Below are 19,195 nucleotides of genomic sequence, written 5' to 3' on the forward strand. Positions count from 1 at the left end.
TGCACTACGCTGGTTGGTTTGGCTACAGTTCCATGGAGTTAAGAACAGTTCCAAAAATAGTGGTTGCACTTAGATGCACCATGTCAGTCTTCCACAATGTTCTGCCCTAAAAGGTGATGAATAAGAAACCAAAGGTTGTTTTACATTTCACACGGTTTCAAACGTTAATATAAAACAGTAGTGCAGTAAGTGGAGGTCTAGTGTTTTACGTTGTCTGTGGTTCTGAGACAAAATATTAGTACAGATTTGATTATTACGACTGGCCCCAGAGCTTAGTACGCTGTGGAAATGGAGCATAAACATGTTAATGTAGGGAATCTGGTTATGAGCTTACATCTGGATCTAAATAATTCACTCAAGTAAAACTAAGCATCTGGAAGATTAAATTAAAACAGATTACAAGATATAAGATTACATCATAGGTTATAAATAAGAATGCTGGGATTTATTTTATTCAAAACAAGACCAAATTAGAATGTGTGTTTCTTAACTGTTAGCCCTGCATTCCAGTTTTTAGCATTTTTATTAGAGAAGATCAATGATTTGTGTAAATTTCTAAAACTGAAGGGACTAATTCAGCTGAGTAGTTCATCTTCACGACTCACTGTTTAAAAAAAAAAGAACAGTTTAAATAAAATTTTAAATAAAAATAAAATCAGAAAGATGTTAAGTTACAAGAGAATTCTTTCTGTATGAGCTTATGTTGTCTGTGGTTGTAGCTGTGTGTAACTGCACTCAGTTCCCATTCAGAAACACAAAGTCTTGCCATGAAAGCTGTTTTATTTGAATACGCTTTGCTACTAAACCACATTAGCTGATTACTGTATTGCCTAAGGGATACAGTGCTATTGCAGAGTTGAAAGTAAATGTCACGGCCAGTTGGGCTACTGATTAGTCAGATAGTAATGCAGTTAGCCACAAAAGTTATCATGTACCTGAAATTCTTTGTAAGTGGAGGCTCATGTTAACTTGAGGTTGCTGCACTCATTCAGCCCTATATACAGGATGTCTCAAAGGTGTTTCCGTACTTTTGAGACACCATTAAATAAATAAAAAATAAACAAATCAAACGGAAATGGCATGTTTAAAAATGATTTCGATCAGGATTAATAGAAGGCCATTTCAGAATAGTCCAGTATTTTGTTCTGTTCTTGAGTGCTTTTAACTGTGTATCTTTATCCTATTGGAGGACACATGATACAGAGACAGAGCATTCTGATACTTGGTGGTAATTCTTCGCTCCGGAATGCCCTCATAGTTTTGAGATGATATGGTGCCCTGCACAGATACAGGGTACCCCATGCCAGATGCAGGAAAGCAGACCCAAAACATAATGAGCCTCCTTTTTTTCACAGTAGGTTTGATGATCTTTTCATTTAACAGCTTAGTTTTTTCCTCTGTCACCATAGAGCTGATGTGACTTTCCAAATAAGCTCCAGTTTTGGCTCTTCTGTCCAGAGAACATTTTTCCTGAAGAATTGTGGTTTGTCAATATGCATTTTAGCAAATTCCATTCTGATTTTTTTCTTTTTTTAAACAGTTTCTTCTGTGGAACTCAGTAAATGAAAGATGGTGTGGTCAGACACTGATCAACCATGGCCTTGGAGTTCAACTTGTTTCTCTTTGGGAATATCCCTTGGTTCTTTTTGTACCTTTCACACTATCCTTCTGTTCAATCTGCTGTAACTTTCCCTCTTGTGGTCATATTCAGGTAGGTTGGCTATGGTCCCATAGACATTGAACTACTTAATACTATTTGCAGCTGTAGTCACAATATTTCGGTAAAAAAATTATTTCATTTTGCTCTGACATACCAAAATCAAGCAGTTATACAGCTTTTAATATCATCCCTTTTAATTTAGGAGGAAGGAAGCATTGTTTAAGGGTGTCAACAATTTTGTCTATGTTATACACACACACACACACATCCCGTTTGTTTGTGTGCAATAAAAACCTTAAATCTGTTATTTGCAAATTTACTTGAACCTTGAGCCTGTTCTTGCTATTAACAAGACTTGAGCTGCTCAACACTCTGTGGTTTCTGTAGTCTGATTCTCATCTTCCTAATGCACTATACATTTTGAATAAAATATTAATCTGGACTGCAGACAGGATGGACAAGCACATGAACTATAATTGAGTGAAGCCATGCTGTTGTAACTGCTGTAGAATGAGGCCTTGTGTTGTCTTCTTCAAATAGACTTGGAGTTCCTCGGGAAAAAACATCTTGATGGCACCATATGTCTCTCCAAAATACCAATACAAGTCTCTGCATAAATGTTTTTCTTTCTTTTTTTAAAAACCTTTGTTGCATATATTCGGCCGTCTTTTCGCGAATGCTCCTTTTATATTCACCCGCATATAGTTAATTGCTTCAGAACAGTGTGACAGGAGTTGTCTGTACTTTGAGCTGCTTTGATGATTAGGTTTAGAGGGTTCATTAGTCAGTTGTTCCCTAGGGGAAAATATAAGGACCATTACTATGTTTCAGTATTGTGCAGTTGATTTATCTGAGATCTATGCAGGGTGTGCCTATCCAGGGCACTGACTAGCGCCTTATGATTCCGGGTAGGCTCCAGACCCTCAACCACACTGAACAGGATAAAGAGCTTTCAGAATATGAATGCTCTATCTGATATACAAGGGAACACAGAGGGTCAACATTGTTCAATAACTCAGGCTTGTTTTTCTCTGGGAGGCTGGATGAACTCAGGCTGTGCAGCTATAATGGGGCAAGTGATAAGAGCCACAGTATTTAGTAGGTGGTCCCTATCACTGTTAGCTGAAATGGCCAAGCTACTTTTTGACAGACATGTGTTTAGCAAGTAATACTGACCCATACTACACCACCCTTGCTGTGTTGGTGTTGTTGTTGTGTTGTTGTGGTTACACCCAAAGACAGCAGGCAGTGGAGAGCAGGCATTGTGAGAAAGTAGCTTTATGGAAAGAATAAAATTAACAAAAGCTTATGGTCATTCTCAGTGCAGTTATGTTTTAGAGGGTAATTGTCATTGCTAAGGTACACTAATGTGCTGTTAGTGTAGGTCAAACCATGTCCAAGACTTATTTCCTCACTGCTAAATAATTCAGGTTCAATAATTTAATGGTATCAGCAGATTCAGGCTTCTGATCTCATAAAAAGTTGCACCTCATATACCACATTTTAACTTTAATCTCTAAATTGTTTGTTCGTTTATCTTCATATTAGCCTTAAAGGAACACTAGGCAAAATTCTGTTTTTTTGCTTCTAGGGCTCCTGCTAGAGTAATTCATCTTTACAGCATCGTAGTTAAATGTGCAGAATGTGCAATAAAGTACAGATATTTCAGATCAGGTCCTGTGGGTGTTTGCATGAGCTGAGTCTCTCATATGATTTTTGTAAGTGAGTTAAATTGTTTTCATGACCAACTTTAACCAACATGTATGTATGAAGGAAAAATGTCACAGTCATACTTCCTTATCTAATGAATCCAGGTAGAGTTTTGTCTTTTTGGTCCTAGGTCCTACAAACACACAGTGCCCTTCAACCCCAAGGTCTAAAATTCTGTTTTGCTTAGTTTAATTAAAATTTGTGTAGATTTTTTGGATCAACAATGTTACATCAACCTTTATAATTGTATTCAGAAAGTGAATTAAGAAGCAAATTTACTTCAGGAAGTTAAGCAATCATAGTTTCACTTTTCACCATGTTGTGTGGCTGATATAAGGATGTTATTTTAAAAAAATATTAATGTAAAACACAATCTAAAACCTGTACATTTTTAGCCATTAATAGGTTAATTGTCTTATTTATTAAAGTACACAAATGTATTTTTATTATGTTATATTGCATGCATACAATACCAGTATATAGTAAGGTATTGTGTTTTGTTCTTTTTGTAGAGGTAAAAAATGTAATCAGGGTTATGGCAACCATCAAAGCCTGCTCAGTTCTCTCTCTCTCTACTAAATTAAATTTTGGTAAGACAGTTTTCCCAAGCCTGGCATTTTATAGCCACATAGAAGCCAAACAGCCTCGAAATGGCATAGATTTATATGTGCACTAAATCTAAAACAACTAGCTTAACACCCCCCACTTCTCTGTCTCTCTGGTCCCTTCTCTCTCTCTCTCTCTCCCTCACACTCCAGGTGTTCAGGATGATGAGGATGTGAAAACAATGCTGCAGGGCTCCTGCATGCTGAAGGTTCGTTCTCCTCACTGGCAGAGGAAGCGCATGCTAAAGCTACAGGACGATGGTGTAACAGTGCTCTGCGAATCCAACAAGACCTTCAGCAAGCCCAAAACATGTGAGTCATTCAATTTCACCCAAGGGACCATGGCTTTACAGCATTATGGCAACCCCAGGCAACAGGGATAGTCATTGCCTGGGGTTGTGGATGCAATCACTGTCTCTGAGGGTTTTGGTGTTTTCTCCCCATCTCTGCATGAATTTCCTCTGGATGCTCCAGTTGCCTCCCACAGTCCAATAACACATGTTGGTGTGAGAAGTTACCCATAGGTGTGAATGTCTGAGTGAATAATTGCTTTGGTGTTATGGCACCCTGTCCAGGGTGTGTTCCTGTCTTGTGCCCAGTAATTCAGGGCAGGTCCTGGACCTACCGCACCCCAGAACCTGATGCAGAAAGAATAAATTATTCATTAATCTAGTTTTGTGAGTTTTCAAGAGTGGCGTACTTCTTCCATAAGTGTGTTAGTGTATATATACACAGAGTGGCAAAATGTTTGTAAAAATATCTTAATTAGTTAATAACTTATAATTTATGTTGCACAATTTTACACACTTGTTGTACAGTGGTGCATAAACAAATTGTTTCTCTGCATATATGTATTTATTAAGGAAAATGATGCAAAATTTTTTTGTTTCTGTGAGTGTCTAAGGCATGTGAAGCTTCTCTTCCAGTATCTGGTGTTACCCATGTGTACGGCAGTAACTGAAACTCAGCATTTCCAGTAACCATTGATCAATACCACACATCAGCTTGGAGGATTTTAAGTCCATTCCTCCAAAGAAAACAGTTTCACCTCTGATATTTTGATGGGGTTTCATAAACAAAATGCTCAATTCAGTGTTTAGCTATTTCAAAGACTAAATTTATTCTGATACCCATTTTTAGTAGAAGGACTTGTGCTTAAGGTGGTTGTATTGTGGCATGACCTGGATGACCTCTTGCATTTCAGTTCACAGACAGATGTTCTGGCATTTTCCTTTAGAATATTTATTCAATCATTCATTTAATATCTGTAATTGCTCATCGAGTTCAGGTTTGCTGTGGTTTTGCAGCCTCCACATTGATGTGATGCCATATCTAAACATCTAAAGATGGATTTGTAAACTTTTCCAGGCTGATGAGGATCAACAGTTCTTCTCCTAAGAACTCCTTTGTTGGTACTATCATGCTCTTTAACAAACAGGTGATGCGTAGATCACATTTTGATCGATCCCTGTTCTCTCAGTACAACATAGCACTCACTCAAATCCGATAGTCATTCTATTGATTGACTGTGAAATCTACACACATTTAAACACCACTATTTAATCTCCATAGAAACAATGCAACCATGTACTTATCTAGTTTAAAGTTATCCCAGAGCAGTAGAACGTGTTACATCAGCAAAGCAGGACAAACTGCTTATTGATAACCTTCATTTCAGAAGCGGTGCAGCAGTCCAGAAATGTTTGGCCCTGTAGTGTAGGTTGTACAGACCAACATTAGTTTTCTAAAATATATTTATTTAATATCCTATATATAGCTGTATTGGAATGTGAGTGATACAGTATATCAGCAGAGATTCAGACTGTACTACTATGGATAGCTCGAAGGGACAAACTGGAAAACTCAGGAGTTAATCTCGGACATTGCCTGTCTGAATGTTCAGTGGAGGGCTACTGCTCAATGTGAAGCCTGCTTTCAAAAAGGTGGAGAATGTTAAAGTATACCTCATAATTATGGCTGTATAAACACAGCAGTGCCCAGGTCTACTGGCCACAGCTCTGTCTGTTATTACAGGCCTGGTCTATTTGTAGCGCAGACAAGGGGGGTATCTGTCCCTGCCCTCTAAGCAGCATTGAACACTCTAATTACAGGCCAAGATGGGCTGGGAAGAGCGTGGCCCTCCACTTTTTGGTTTCTCCCATATAGTTTACATGAAGAGTAATCATTGCCTTGGCAGCAGTGCAGGCTCTACATAGAAACCTAATCTTAAATTCAGTTATTCTGTGATGTGGTCAACTCAGAGCTGCATATGTGTATGTACACACCCATTCATGTTCTTTCTCTGGTACTTACGAATGGGCATATTTGCCAGTTTCTCTCTGGAGTACAGTTGTGTATTCAAAATAATTTTCACATTTGATGATGCAATAAGTTCATGCAGGACCAAGTGGTACAGTGCTTTTAGAATTTTGATTGGTGAGCGTAGTCATATCAATGTGAGCATGTTGTGTGAACATGGCTGAAGTTTAACTTGTTTGTAAGTTTTTATTCAGAAACTAATTTGTAACTCAAGTTGTTTATTTTGTAGTACTTTTAGTAATGCTGTTAGCCATCTCCCAAATATGGAGACATTTCCAATTTGAGTGATCAGAAACAGCAAAGTCAAAATTACCCACCTATGGAGCATGATTAGAGCACTATCCTCATCCCGATTTGTGCTTTTGAATGTTTGGTTTTCTCTCAATTGTCTAAAAAAATAACAGGTGCTTTTTCTTGGCCATGAGGAGAGAGAAAGAGAAAGTGAAAGCCTATCATACCAGACAGAGACAGTTTGTTTTTGACTCATTTACAGACACGGGCTTGGTAAACACTTTAGATTGGTTGCTAGCACAAACAGGCTGGAGAGCTAGCAAATGGTGAGGAAAAATTATCTGAATGTTATAAAAAGTGTTTTTTGATTATAGTCATGAACATTGCCTTTAAAGAAGAGAAAAGGGGCCAAGATCAGTGCATTGTAACACATGTTCATATAAATAGTTACTACAAATAGATAAATAATAACTAGTGTTCAGAATAACAGACAAGGCATTTTAAGAGGGAAGTTAGATACATGCTTAATTAAAAATGTTGCTAGAAACACTGGAAAGTTTTTTTGACATTCAAAATTAAGCTATAACATTGGTATTCAAACCTCCTTAATCGTAATTCAGATGATGCTCTCAAATGTAAATACATAAGTACAGTAGATTATCACTGGATGACTTCTTGTCTGTGAGTTCTTGGGAGATTTAATAAAAAAAAAAGCATATATTTTTTTTGGCAAATTATTTGGTATTTATGTTCTCATTGTTTAAATTATAAATGCATACAAAAATAATTGATAATGCTAGTGATTTACAACTTTTGAATGGTAGTGTTTTCTCTTTGACTTCCCACAATGCCATGAATCCCAAAAAAAACTTTAGTGTATTTTAGTGCTTCTGATTACTTGGTTCCTTGCTGTTATTTATGTTGTTGAGAGATCTCATCGCTGGACTTTCTTTGTGCTGAAAATACCCATCTGAGCTTCATGTCAGCTCCCAGTTTCCCCTTGGGTTTGGATAGATTTAAATAAATATTAGGAACTCTCAGGTTGTTTCCAGTTTGACATGCTGACTTAGGGCTTTTACAACTGGATAAAGACACTTTATTCATTAAATTTCCAGTTCTGTATTGAGGCCCTAGTTAAACAGCCTGTGTTTGAATAGAACACACAGACACCATTTTACAGCAAATATGGCACATCAGAATTATTCATGATTTACAGTATGTTTGCGTGTTAAAAATATTACTGTATAAAAGGTCCAATAAGCAAATACAGTGGTTTACACAGGTTTCCCATTGGTGAGGAACTGGTCTTCAGTTAGAGAGGGAAAAATATGTTTATTGCCTTGTGTATTTAAAAAGAATTTTCTCTTATTTGTTCATTAAAGCAATAAATGTCTGTCTTGAGATATTTACTGATTTTACTTATTTGTTTGCTAAAAAAATATTCCTTGTTAACAAATATTTAAAAGGTACACATTTGTCACTATTTTTTCTTTCTCTAATCCTTATACACATGTTTTTCTGATATTTTTCCCTGCTTTCTCTCTCTCTCTCTCTCAGTCTCTGTGATGGAGGTGGAATGTGTGCGTGAGGGCTGTCAGTCAGATATGTTGAGGAGACAGACCAGTTCTTTGCCAGAGGAGCAGTGTCTGACTATTGTGTTTAAAGGTGGACGGAAGAGTTTGGACCTGCAGTGCCACAGCAGAGAGGAGGCACAGCACTGGGCCCGTGGCATCCGCACACTGCAAGAGAGAGTCAACAACATGAGCCAAACTGAAAAACTCGACCAATATCCTTCTGCAACTATTAACTCATTCATACACTATATGGGCACCTGCTCCACCAGAGCTTTTTTATGAAGCCATCTGTTTAATTTCCCTCTTTGCTGCAAGAAGAGCTTCTACTCTTCTAAGAAAGTTTGTGAGTAGGTCTAGTCAGGTACTGATTAGTTCTAGATTACGAAGCCCATGCCAACTCATCTGATACGTAATGCATGGAGGGTTTAGCATTGTTTATTTTATAGAGATTACACATACCTTAATGTATCACTCATTAGGTATTAGCCAGTAGTACCAATAGAGTGTCTACAAACTACTGGGTGTATAGTGTATGTTTTATTGTTAGCATAACATAATAAACGCAAATGAAAATATTAAGGGCGGCATGGTGGCGCAGCAGGTAGTGTCGCAGTCACACAGGTCCAGGGGCTTGGAGGTTGTGGATTCGATTCGCGCTCCAGGTGTGTGAGGAGTTGGTGTGTTCTCCCTGTGTTCGCGTGGGTTTCCTCTGGGTGCTCCGGTTTCCTCCCACAGTCCAAAAACACACGTTGGTAGGTGGATTGGCGACTCAAAAAAGTGTGTGTGTGTGTGTGTGTGTTGCTCTGTGAAGGACTGGCGCCCCCACCAGGGTGTATTCCTGCCTTGCGCCCAATGATTCCAGGTAGGCTCTGGACCCACCGTGACCCTGAAGTGGATAAGCGCTAACAGATAATGAATGAATTAATGAAAATGTTAAATATACATAAGAAGCTTATGCATCGCTCAGATGGTATGAGCAGGCTGGAACAATGCACATACACTGTAATAAATTCAGCTTTCCTTTGAAATCAAAGATACTAACAAGATGTTTTACATCATCTTTTGCTGCAGCAACAGCCTTTGTGCTTTTGAGCAGGATTTATACTAGATATTTCAAAATATCTGTGCGGATTTGATAGCATTCAAGCACATCAACATTACAGAGGTCAGTTTATGTTGGTATTAGATCAGAAATGTCACTGTCTCATCTCAAATGCCTAAGGGCTTTATACCCTTAGCCAACACTTAGCAATGAGCATGGTTTTTGGTTAGCTGTCAAAAATGGGTAGCAAGGGGAAATATGGTGACTGATTGCTAGCAATTTGCATTTGAACAACTTGTCTAACGGTTCATTTTGGCAAAATCAGCAGCCTTGTTATTTGTCAGTTATGTCCACACTAGTACTTTTCTTTAATGGCTTTAAGAAGATTGAACATTGATTTAGAACCTGCAGAACAAACAAGGCATACAAAAAAGACATTAATTCACTCTCTCTTTCGTGTCTTTGTGAAGGCTTGGATTATTTGATGTTTACTAAAATGGTTATTGTATCCATTTAGTTCCAATGTTCTTCTGGGCAAGTATGAAAAGACTTTTTATAAGATCATGTGCAACTACTCTGTAGTTGTTTTTTTTTTTTTGTTTGTTTGTTTGTTTGTTTGGGGGTTTTGTTTTTGGTGCTTTTTTCTATGGCACCTTCATGTTAGTACTTTAATTAAGCATATTATTTATTGATTTTCCATGATGTGTTTTTTAACTTTATTTATTTATTTATTTATTGCTTAGCTCTTTAAAAATGCACAAGGTAGAAAGGGGAAATATGGTATGTAAAATATGTAAAGACTATTGTTAGCGATAAAGTTAATGTTACATAGCTTTTAGCTGTATCAGGAGCATTGTGCATTAACCCTTGACTCCTCACACCTGGATTAATGCTTACCTGAGACAGGCAGATGTGAACCATGATGGGAAGATGACATATGATGAAGTTCAGACTCTCCTCCAGATGATCAACATAGACCTGAATGAGCAGTACGCCCTCAGCCTGTTCAAGGTAAACTCTAGGTTGATAGCAAATCTACACAGAGACTCCTGAACTTAACTATAAATGACACTGAAAAAAAGTGCAACACTGAATTTACTTTTTCCGAATGTGTGTGCATCATTTCCACATGAAATCTGCTACATCATCAAAATCACTGGCAAAATATTGTAAACTGAAACACAATAATGAAAATGGAATGAGAAGGGTTTCAAATGATTGATTTCAGAACATTTTATCTACATAAACTTACTTATATCAATTAAATTGTTTCTTCTTGTAATTCTATTCATTTTCTAAAATTAATTCTGTTAATATGGCCCCAATGTGTGTTCATGTACTGTCCCCTTAAAACATGGAAGAGAACCTGAACATCATCCGAGTTACTTGAGCGGCTTGCACCAAAGAAAAATGCTGTCTGTCATTTCAACTTTAGTGAAGATGACACTGAACATAAAGAATCCAATGTTAACATTGACCAAAAAAAAAAAAAATATATATATATATACAGTGACCAAAGTTAATTAAATCACTTGAAACACATAAAAACACTTGAAACACAATCACAATATGAACAGGGCATGGCTCGAAAAAAAAAAAAAAAGATTGACAAGCTCCCAGCAACATTAGAAAAAATAAATCCCAGATTTAATACTCAATTTTTTACAATGCAAGCCCAGCCAGTGAATTATGAGAGCAAAACATAAACCAACATAGTTGTCCTTTAACTGTAATGAAGGTTTTTTTAATGTTGAATCAATTGTTATTGGTACACACTACTTCAGTGGTTATTAAACCGGTTTGATTGCTGATACATGAATAAAGTGATAGTAATATTGTAGTTTTGTGCACCTTTTTGTGCAAATTGTATTTAGCAACCTAGGAATCTTAAATCAAATTTCAGAATTATTAGATATGTCCAGCCTAATGAACAGAGCCACAGCATATTATACAATGACAAAGAAAGCCATAAAACACTGAGAATTACACTGAACAGTCTGGATTAAAAACACTTGCCTTGTATTTACACTCACTGTCCATTTCACAGCTCCACTGACCATACAGGGGCTCTTTTGTAGTTCTACAATTACAGCCTGTAGTTCACCTGTTTCTCTGCATACTTTCTTATCCCCCTTCAATAGTCAGGACCCTAACAGGACGACCACAGAGCAGGTGTCATTCCCAGTGGTGATTGTGTGTTTGTGTGTGTTGCGCTGGTATGAGTGAATCAGACACAGCAGCGCTGCTCACATTTTTAAACACTGCGTCCACTCAATGTACACGCTGTTGGACACACCTACCTCATTGGTCCTCCTTGTAAATGTAAATTCAAAGGCAGTTGCTCATTTGTTGCTATACAGTTTGTGTTGGTCATCCTCTAGTCCTTCATCAGTGGACACAGGATGCTGTCGGCTGGATATTTTTGATTGGTGGACTATTGGTGTCTGATCCACTTGTACCAGCGCAACACACATTAACACACCACAGGCAAATAACTGTAGCACTGAGAATGGTTTACTACCCAAATCATACTGCTGTTTGGTGGTTCTGTGGGGGCCCTGACCATTAAAAATGTGAATCTGAATTAATTAAGTAAAATTTTATATTTATATTTTCTAATATCCCTCAGTATGCTAGTTAGTCTAGTGGTAGATAATTTTGTAGTCCATCTTTATTCTTTGCTATGTGCTGCTTTTATTTATATATATATATATATATATATATATATATATATATATATATATGTGTGTATATTTATATATCCTGAGACCACTAGTATATGTGTGTTTGTTACAGAAGTGTGACCAGTCAGCGAACGGTCGTCTGGAATATGGAGAGATTGAACTGTTTTGTCGGGAGCTGTTGCGTCGTCCTGAGCTGGATGCAGTGTTCCGTCAGTACTCCTCTAATGGCCGTGTGCTATCCACTGTGGACCTGAAGGAGTTCCTGAAAGACCAGGGAGAGGACAACACACTCATCCATGCACAGAGCCTCATCCTAACATATGAGCTCAATGAGTGGGGTATGAACAACAACCTGCTTTAATATACTTATTTATATACTCGTATATATTATATACTTAAAACTTTATATTTACTTATTATATTAGACTCTGCCATGTCTTTACCCTAATCAAAGTGTTTTATGATTGTAGCCTAGCAGGGAAACAGCACATTGTTTTATTGTTTTCCTTTCTCCAGCACAAAAATGACTCAGGAAGAAAGATTATTAAACTGCACTGGTTTTGACATTTGACTAACCAGTCAGACTATTTTCTGTCTCTGACTCTGTGAGTCGGTAAATATTTGCCCAAGTTCATTAGTCTAAGGATAATCTGGTTTCACCTGGTTTCACTATATTACATATATAAGGTGTAATTTTTGTTGTTCTAAACTACTGTTTATTAAACACACAGGGCTTTAAAACTCTAGCAGTCCTATTGTGTCTGATCCAGTCGTACAAGTGCAACACACACTAATACACCACCATATATTTTATTCTTTTATTGTTTTCCTTTCTCCAGCACAAAACTGGCCCAGGAAAAATGATTATTTACTGCACTGGTTTGATCTTAAGGGCTGGAAGTGATGGCTATCTTTCACAGGCATTTGACTAACTAGTCAGCAGTGAGTCAGTAAATATTTGCTCAAGTTAAATATCCTAAGAAAAACCTGGTTTCACTTAGTTCTATTAAATGTATAAGGTTTGATTTTTGTTATTCTGAACTGCTGTTTATTAAACACACTGTCATTGACAGTTCGAATATTACTCTTTTTTTTATTTTTTTTTTTATTTTGTGCATTTTAGAATCAGTAAAATAGTATATTTAATTATTAACTTAACTTCTGAGGCATTATCTGGATTGTTCAATGTCTCCTTTCTGTTATTTTGTCAAGGCCAGTTTGCTCATGGATTTTTGGTCATAGTTTTGTCTATTATTTATGGACAATTCTCACTACATAGTGTATACAAATATGAAGTACTTGAGTATGGCTAAAACAAATTGTGCAGCAAGAATAGCTACTTTCTCTGACTTTACATCTTTAAAGTGAACCAGATTTAGATGGGCCTAACACACTGAATTGACTCAGTTTTTATAAACTCTATCAGAACTGCTGGGTATAATCCACATACCAGCAAAACATGCCACCACCATGTCAGTGCAGTGCTAAAAATGATCCACGTCCCAAGCAAAATACCTGGTCTTTATGGGTTTTCTGTGGCTTTGTATTTATGGGTCACTTCATCTATTTAAACGGCTTTTTGCTAAAAATGATCCACATCTCAAATAATACCAGGTCTTTATGGGTTCTCTGTGGGCCATGACAAGGCTAGCAAAGTATGCAGAGCAATGGGTGAGCTACAGTCTGTAACTGTAGAAATAAAACGTACACCTATATGTTGTATAATAAACCAGACAGTGTAGAAACAGGGAGGTCTATTTAATGCTATGGCAGATATTGTATTCCTAATTGTACAGGAGTAACATATTAGAATAGAATAAAAGTTTATGCAACCAAATTATATTTATATTATTAAACACTGTAGGTTATTTCCTGGTAGTCTGCTTTGATAAATGATCTAATGAACTGATGTTTTGATCAACACAGCTAAGAAGAACCAGCTGATGACGGCCAATGGCTTTACCATGTACATGCTGTCAAAGGAGAATGATGTTTTTGATCCAGATCATGGCCAAATCTATCAGGACATGAATCAGCCTCTTAGCCATTACTTCATCTCCTCTTCACACAACACTTACCTTACTAAAGACCAGCTCATGGGTGAGAGCAGCTCCGATCCTTACATCCGGTAAAACACCCATGTTTACACTCACATGCACAAACTTGCAGGTATTTGCTTTTAGATTTAAATTCACTCACACCCCTTTCCTGTTCCATCTGTGTCTGTGTGCCTGTGTGTGCGTGTCTGTGTTTTTGTGTTGTGAAGGGCACTTAGCCATGGCTGTCGCTGCGTTGAGCTGGACTGTTGGGACGGAGATAAGGAGCCGGTGATTTACCACGGACACACCCTAACCTCCAAAGTGCCTTTCAGGGAGGTGGTGGAGACCATTGCTGAATATGCTTTTAAGGTGGGAATAGAAAATTGTGACATTAATTGCTGTACCATGGTATTGTTTATGCTCACAAGGACTTTGGTTGGTATCATTGGTAAATTAGTATTTTTCCTATGTTTTGCAATGCCTCATTGGGCATAGAGTGGTGTCTTTAGAACCATTGTACTGGTGCAGTAAAGTAATGGTGGAGAAAAAGTAAATTTTCACACCCATGCAAACCCACCACAGGTACTACATTTCGCAAAATGCCCCAACACCTTTCCAAAGGCTTGAGCAGATAACTTTCATTCAGAGCCAATGTACGTTGTTGTTTATTTCCCTTCTTTTTTTATTTTTGCACAGATTAATGGATATTAGTAAATATATAAAAGAATATCAGCCAACAGCAGACAATGTACATCATATATATGTTTAGATGATAGCTGCATATATTTGTATAACCTACCAAATATATGTATTACACCACTAAAGTAAAGGTATTAATTAAACTAGTAAAGCCATCAGTTACATTAGCATAGGCTTTATTTATGCTAACTCATAAGAGGCATTGATAATACAACCTCAAAACTGAGTAGATTTATACTCTTCAGGAAAGAGCACAAAGCAAAATTAATTTAATAGTTAAATTAGTTAATTTGTTCTTAATCTCCCATCCATGGCAGAGGAATCTCCACTTTAATATAATCTTTTTTGTTATGTATTTTTTTTTCATCTGCATTTTAGAATCAGTAAGATCAAGTAATTATCTATTTACTTAACTTTTAAAGCATTTTCTGGGTTGTTCAATGTCTCCTTTCTGTTATTTTGTCAGAGCCAGTTTGCTCATGGATTGTTGGTCATAGATTTTGTCTATTATTTATTTATGGACTGTTCTCACTAAATGATGTATACAAATATGAAGTACTTGAGTATGGCTAAAACAAATTGTGCAGCAAGAATAGCTACTTTCTCTGACTTTACATCTATAAAGTGAACCAGACTTAGGTGGGCCTAATACAGTGAGTTGACTCTGTTTACAAACTCTAACAGAACTGCTGGGTCTGATCCACATACCAGCAAAACATGCCACCACCATGTCAGTGCAGTGCTAAAAATGATCCACGTCCCAAGCAAAATACCTGGTCTTTATGGGTTTTCTGTGGCTTTGTATTTATGGGTCACTTCATCTATTTAAACGGCTTTTTGCTTGATGCAGAGTTATGCCCCTGCTGCTGATTGACAAGTCTGTGTGTGCCCCAGTTCAACACATAGTCTAGAAATGCCCTTGGTGGGAGCAGTTTAGAGGTTCAGCCTTCTAGCTCTAAGTAGAACTTGCTCAGAACTCCAGTCCCACTTTTCTGTGTTTTCCTCTCCCTACAGACCCCATTTGCACCACCCCCATGCTGAATACCCACAAAATTATAGTATTAGGTGGACAAATAATTTGTAAAGCTATTTATGGTTTTGAATTCAAAATTCAAACTTTCTCCCTCTCTTTTGTTAAATTATTATAACTGTTATGTTGTATAAAAAATGTATACAGAAATTTTATTTGTAAATAAATCAATAAAAATTAAGCTGTAATACACTACGTTCAAAATCACTAACATCATCTTTAAATCTTCTAAACAAAAACTAACAGATAAGATTTTGGATAGAATTTTATCCCCAAGGACAAAACATTCATTCATTCATTCATTATCTGTAAGCACTCACACCTACGGACACTTTTGAGTCGTCAATCCACCTACCAACGTGTGTTTTTGGACTGTGGGAGGAAACCCATGCGGACACAGGGAGAACACACCAACTCCTTACAGACAGTCACCTGGAGCAGGAATCGAACCCACAACCTCCAAGCCCCTGGAGCTGTGTGACTGCGACACTACCTGCTGCACCACCATGCCATTAAAGGACAAGACAAATCTATGCATTTTTGGAGTCCTTTTTCTGTCATGGAACTCATAATGAATTCAGTGACGAATAAATTCTAATCACTTGCCATTTTCATATGACTTAATTTTTAGTTTCTTTATTTGAATGAAATGACAATAGTCATTTTAAATACTTTTAATTGCCATAAAATGAAAAAAGATCAGGAGAATGTTTGGATTGGATTTTGAAATAGTTTTACGTTATTCTCCCACTGTGTGTGTGAGATGCATTCATACGGGGCTGTATAATATGGGAATTCTAACCGTATCTGTAAACCAATAATACAACATGATTAAAGACTAACCTGCTTTATTTTGAGTACAATAACTAAATATCATTGATGCTTATTGGATTTCATGAATTCCTCCGTTTATCAGAACACTCATTTGGACCTGTGATGTGTCAAGATTCCAAGAGCCCTCAGTAAATTCAATATGACTGGTTCAAGGGCTCCTTTACATTTTAGTCTTCAAAATAATTAAAATAATGCTGTTGAGATTATAAATTCTTGTGAAATAGTTTTACGTTACACAAAAAATACTTTGAAACTTATTTGTACACAAAAATATATCATTCTTCAAATGCAGCTTCAGTTAATCATGGTTTTCAGTTGTTTTACAGCCCCTGCTTTTCCTCCATGCTGGGAGGCTGCACTGAGAAGGCATCTTTGATGTTAATATCAAGGATGGTGCTGCAATTTAAATTTAAAATTTTGTTCAGTCAAGGAGACCAATGCTTTTTCTGGCTTGAACTCAATATGTGCTAGACTGCTGGTTAGATGTGGATGTGTTGACATGGCTGTTTGGTTGATTATAATGGCTCATGTAAAATCAGCTCAAATTATGTGTGATAGGGTTTAATTTCATAATATAGGATATGATAAAATTTGTAGTTGCTGTTTGTAAATGGTCACTTCTGTATAAATATGATTGATCTTTCAGTCCTATACTGAGAACCAGAAAAGGTGTTTTTTGTTTAAGTGCTCATTGCTTCAGTTTGAGAAGTGTCGTCTGAACACTCCCATACATTTCCTGTACTATATTAGCTAAAGTAGCATTATAGTAGCTTCAGTCCAAACCTAAAGATGCCGAAAGACACCAGATATGCCTCTGCTCAGGACATCAGTGGTTCTTTCAGTGCCCAGTGATTATAGAGAGCACAACTGGCCCTCCTTCTCCCCTCACACAAGAAATATGCTAGTGAAAATGGGCATCTGTTAGCTGGCATAAAAAAAAATCCAGGCAGTAAGTGCTCTTCCCTAAGCACACTAAGCTGTGCAGTGGTGCATTATTAGCAGCCGTTAAAAAATTGTAGTTGGCTTGCATCTGTTTGCCCTCACTCCCATTTTGATGACATTTAATGTAATTGGGAGAGCTCGAACAAAGAGGTGGAACTGGTGGAAGCTAAACTGCGGGGAAAGTGATGAATCAATAAATAAATACCCTTTGATATAATTTCTATGTTTTGACTATACACATTGTGAAATTTGGGGAAATGGGAAAATGTTCAGAAAATAAAGTTATATAGCGTCTAGAGTATGCCTCCTGCAAACAGTGGTAATGTTTCTTCAGTATTGCACGTTTTTGCTTTACATATATCTGCATGTTGAGTCATAGTATCTTTTCAGTGATTTGTTCCCAGTTGCCATGAATATGTATAATTACTTTCCTTCTATCTATCCCCTTTATGTATCCTTTAGACCTCTCCGTATCCTCTGATTCTCTCTCTGGAGAACCACTGTTCAGTGGAGCAGCAGGCCATCATGGCCAGGCAGCTGCACTCCATCCTGGGGGACAAACTTCTCACAAAGCCTGTCAACGACCAGCTCTCTGAAAGACTTCCCTCACCAGAGGTACTGCACAGTTAAACATATACTTCAATTTTCCACATTCATGTTTCTGTCTGTCTAGGCATCTGTCTGTGTGTCTTTTTGCCTTGTATTTGATATTTTGGTTTCTTCCATTTTAAGCCGTTTGTAATTATTCATGTGCTTTTTCCACCTTGTTTGATTTTCTAGCTTCGTTGTTATTCTTTGATTTTCCACTTGGAATCGTATGCTCAAAATGCCTGAGGAGCCATGTCCTTTTAAATTTTTTTTTCCATCTTGGTAATGATGAAATGAGGAACATTTTGAGTCTTCTGCTGTGGCCTATGACTAGGGTGGAGATGAGGAAATATCAGAGAAACATATATAAATCCCTCTACTTTTGTTGATTCTATTGTTGACACTCTAATGCTTTTAGAGGTGGGTCGTGTCCAGACTTTGGCGGGCATCTCACTGACTAATGCACTTTGCTAATCCTGTCCAGAAACAAATGTTTCCTCAAATCAGAACATGGTCAAATGGAGTCTGGTGGATTACAGTGTTTGCATATATTTATTTGTGTTTATTTCTCTCTCATTCTCCCACTGTGTGTGTGAGATGCATTCATACGGGGCTGTATAATATGGGAATTCTAACCGTATCTGTAAACCAATAATACAACATGATTAAAGACTAACCTGCATTATTTTGAGTACAATAACTAAATATCATTGATGCTTATTGGATTTCATGAATGCCTTCGTTTATCAGAACACTCATTTGGACCTGTGATGTGTCAAGATTCCAAGAGCCCTCAGTAAATTCAAAATGACTTGTTCAAGGGCTCCTTTACAATTTAGTCTTCAAAATAATTAAAATAATGCTGTTGAGATTATAAATTCTTTGTCTTCCTCCAAGTCACATATCACCAAGATATTCTGTTGCAAAATCTTCAAAACTGTGTTTGTATTTAACAGGAGGTAGAACATGGAGTGTGACTAAATATCCCATTGTAATTTAAAAAAAAACAAAAAAAAAAAACAGGTTCAGTCATTTCGTTCAGGATAAAAATGTGCCGTTTCTAAATTGTTTCTAAATTGTTCCATTGTCTACAGAAGTAAATATCTCGTGTTTTACATGAATGATACTTTTTTGTATTTTTATGTATTGTGCTCTTTGGCTAAGGTATGTGTTGTCCCTAATGGATGCAGCTTCCTACTAAAGTATATAATTAAATATTTTTGTCAGTGCTGTAATGC

At 37.0% G+C, this 19,195-nt stretch overlaps 1 protein-coding gene across 3 annotated transcripts in view; it reads left to right on the forward strand.

The window, feature by feature from the left end:
• Window positions 1-19,195, forward strand: part of plcd3b (phospholipase C, delta 3b) — a 33,686-nt gene that overhangs the window by 2,576 nt on the left and 11,915 nt on the right. For all 3 annotated transcript variants that reach the window (XM_066664965.1, XM_066664967.1, XM_066664968.1), the window contains exons 3-9: window positions 4,129-4,287; window positions 8,083-8,311; window positions 10,023-10,152; window positions 11,938-12,163; window positions 13,752-13,953; window positions 14,092-14,233; window positions 17,832-17,984. In XM_066664965.1, the coding sequence (XP_066521062.1) occupies window positions 4,129-4,287; window positions 8,083-8,311; window positions 10,023-10,152; window positions 11,938-12,163; window positions 13,752-13,953; window positions 14,092-14,233; window positions 17,832-17,984 (1,241 nt within the window). The remainder of the gene's footprint in view (window positions 1-4,128; window positions 4,288-8,082; window positions 8,312-10,022; window positions 10,153-11,937; window positions 12,164-13,751; window positions 13,954-14,091; window positions 14,234-17,831; window positions 17,985-19,195) is intronic.

The sequence above is a fragment of the Hoplias malabaricus genome, chromosome 3, assembly GCF_029633855.1.
Source record: "Hoplias malabaricus isolate fHopMal1 chromosome 3, fHopMal1.hap1, whole genome shotgun sequence".
In the NCBI taxonomy this organism is placed as follows: Eukaryota; Metazoa; Chordata; class Actinopteri; order Characiformes; family Erythrinidae; genus Hoplias; species Hoplias malabaricus.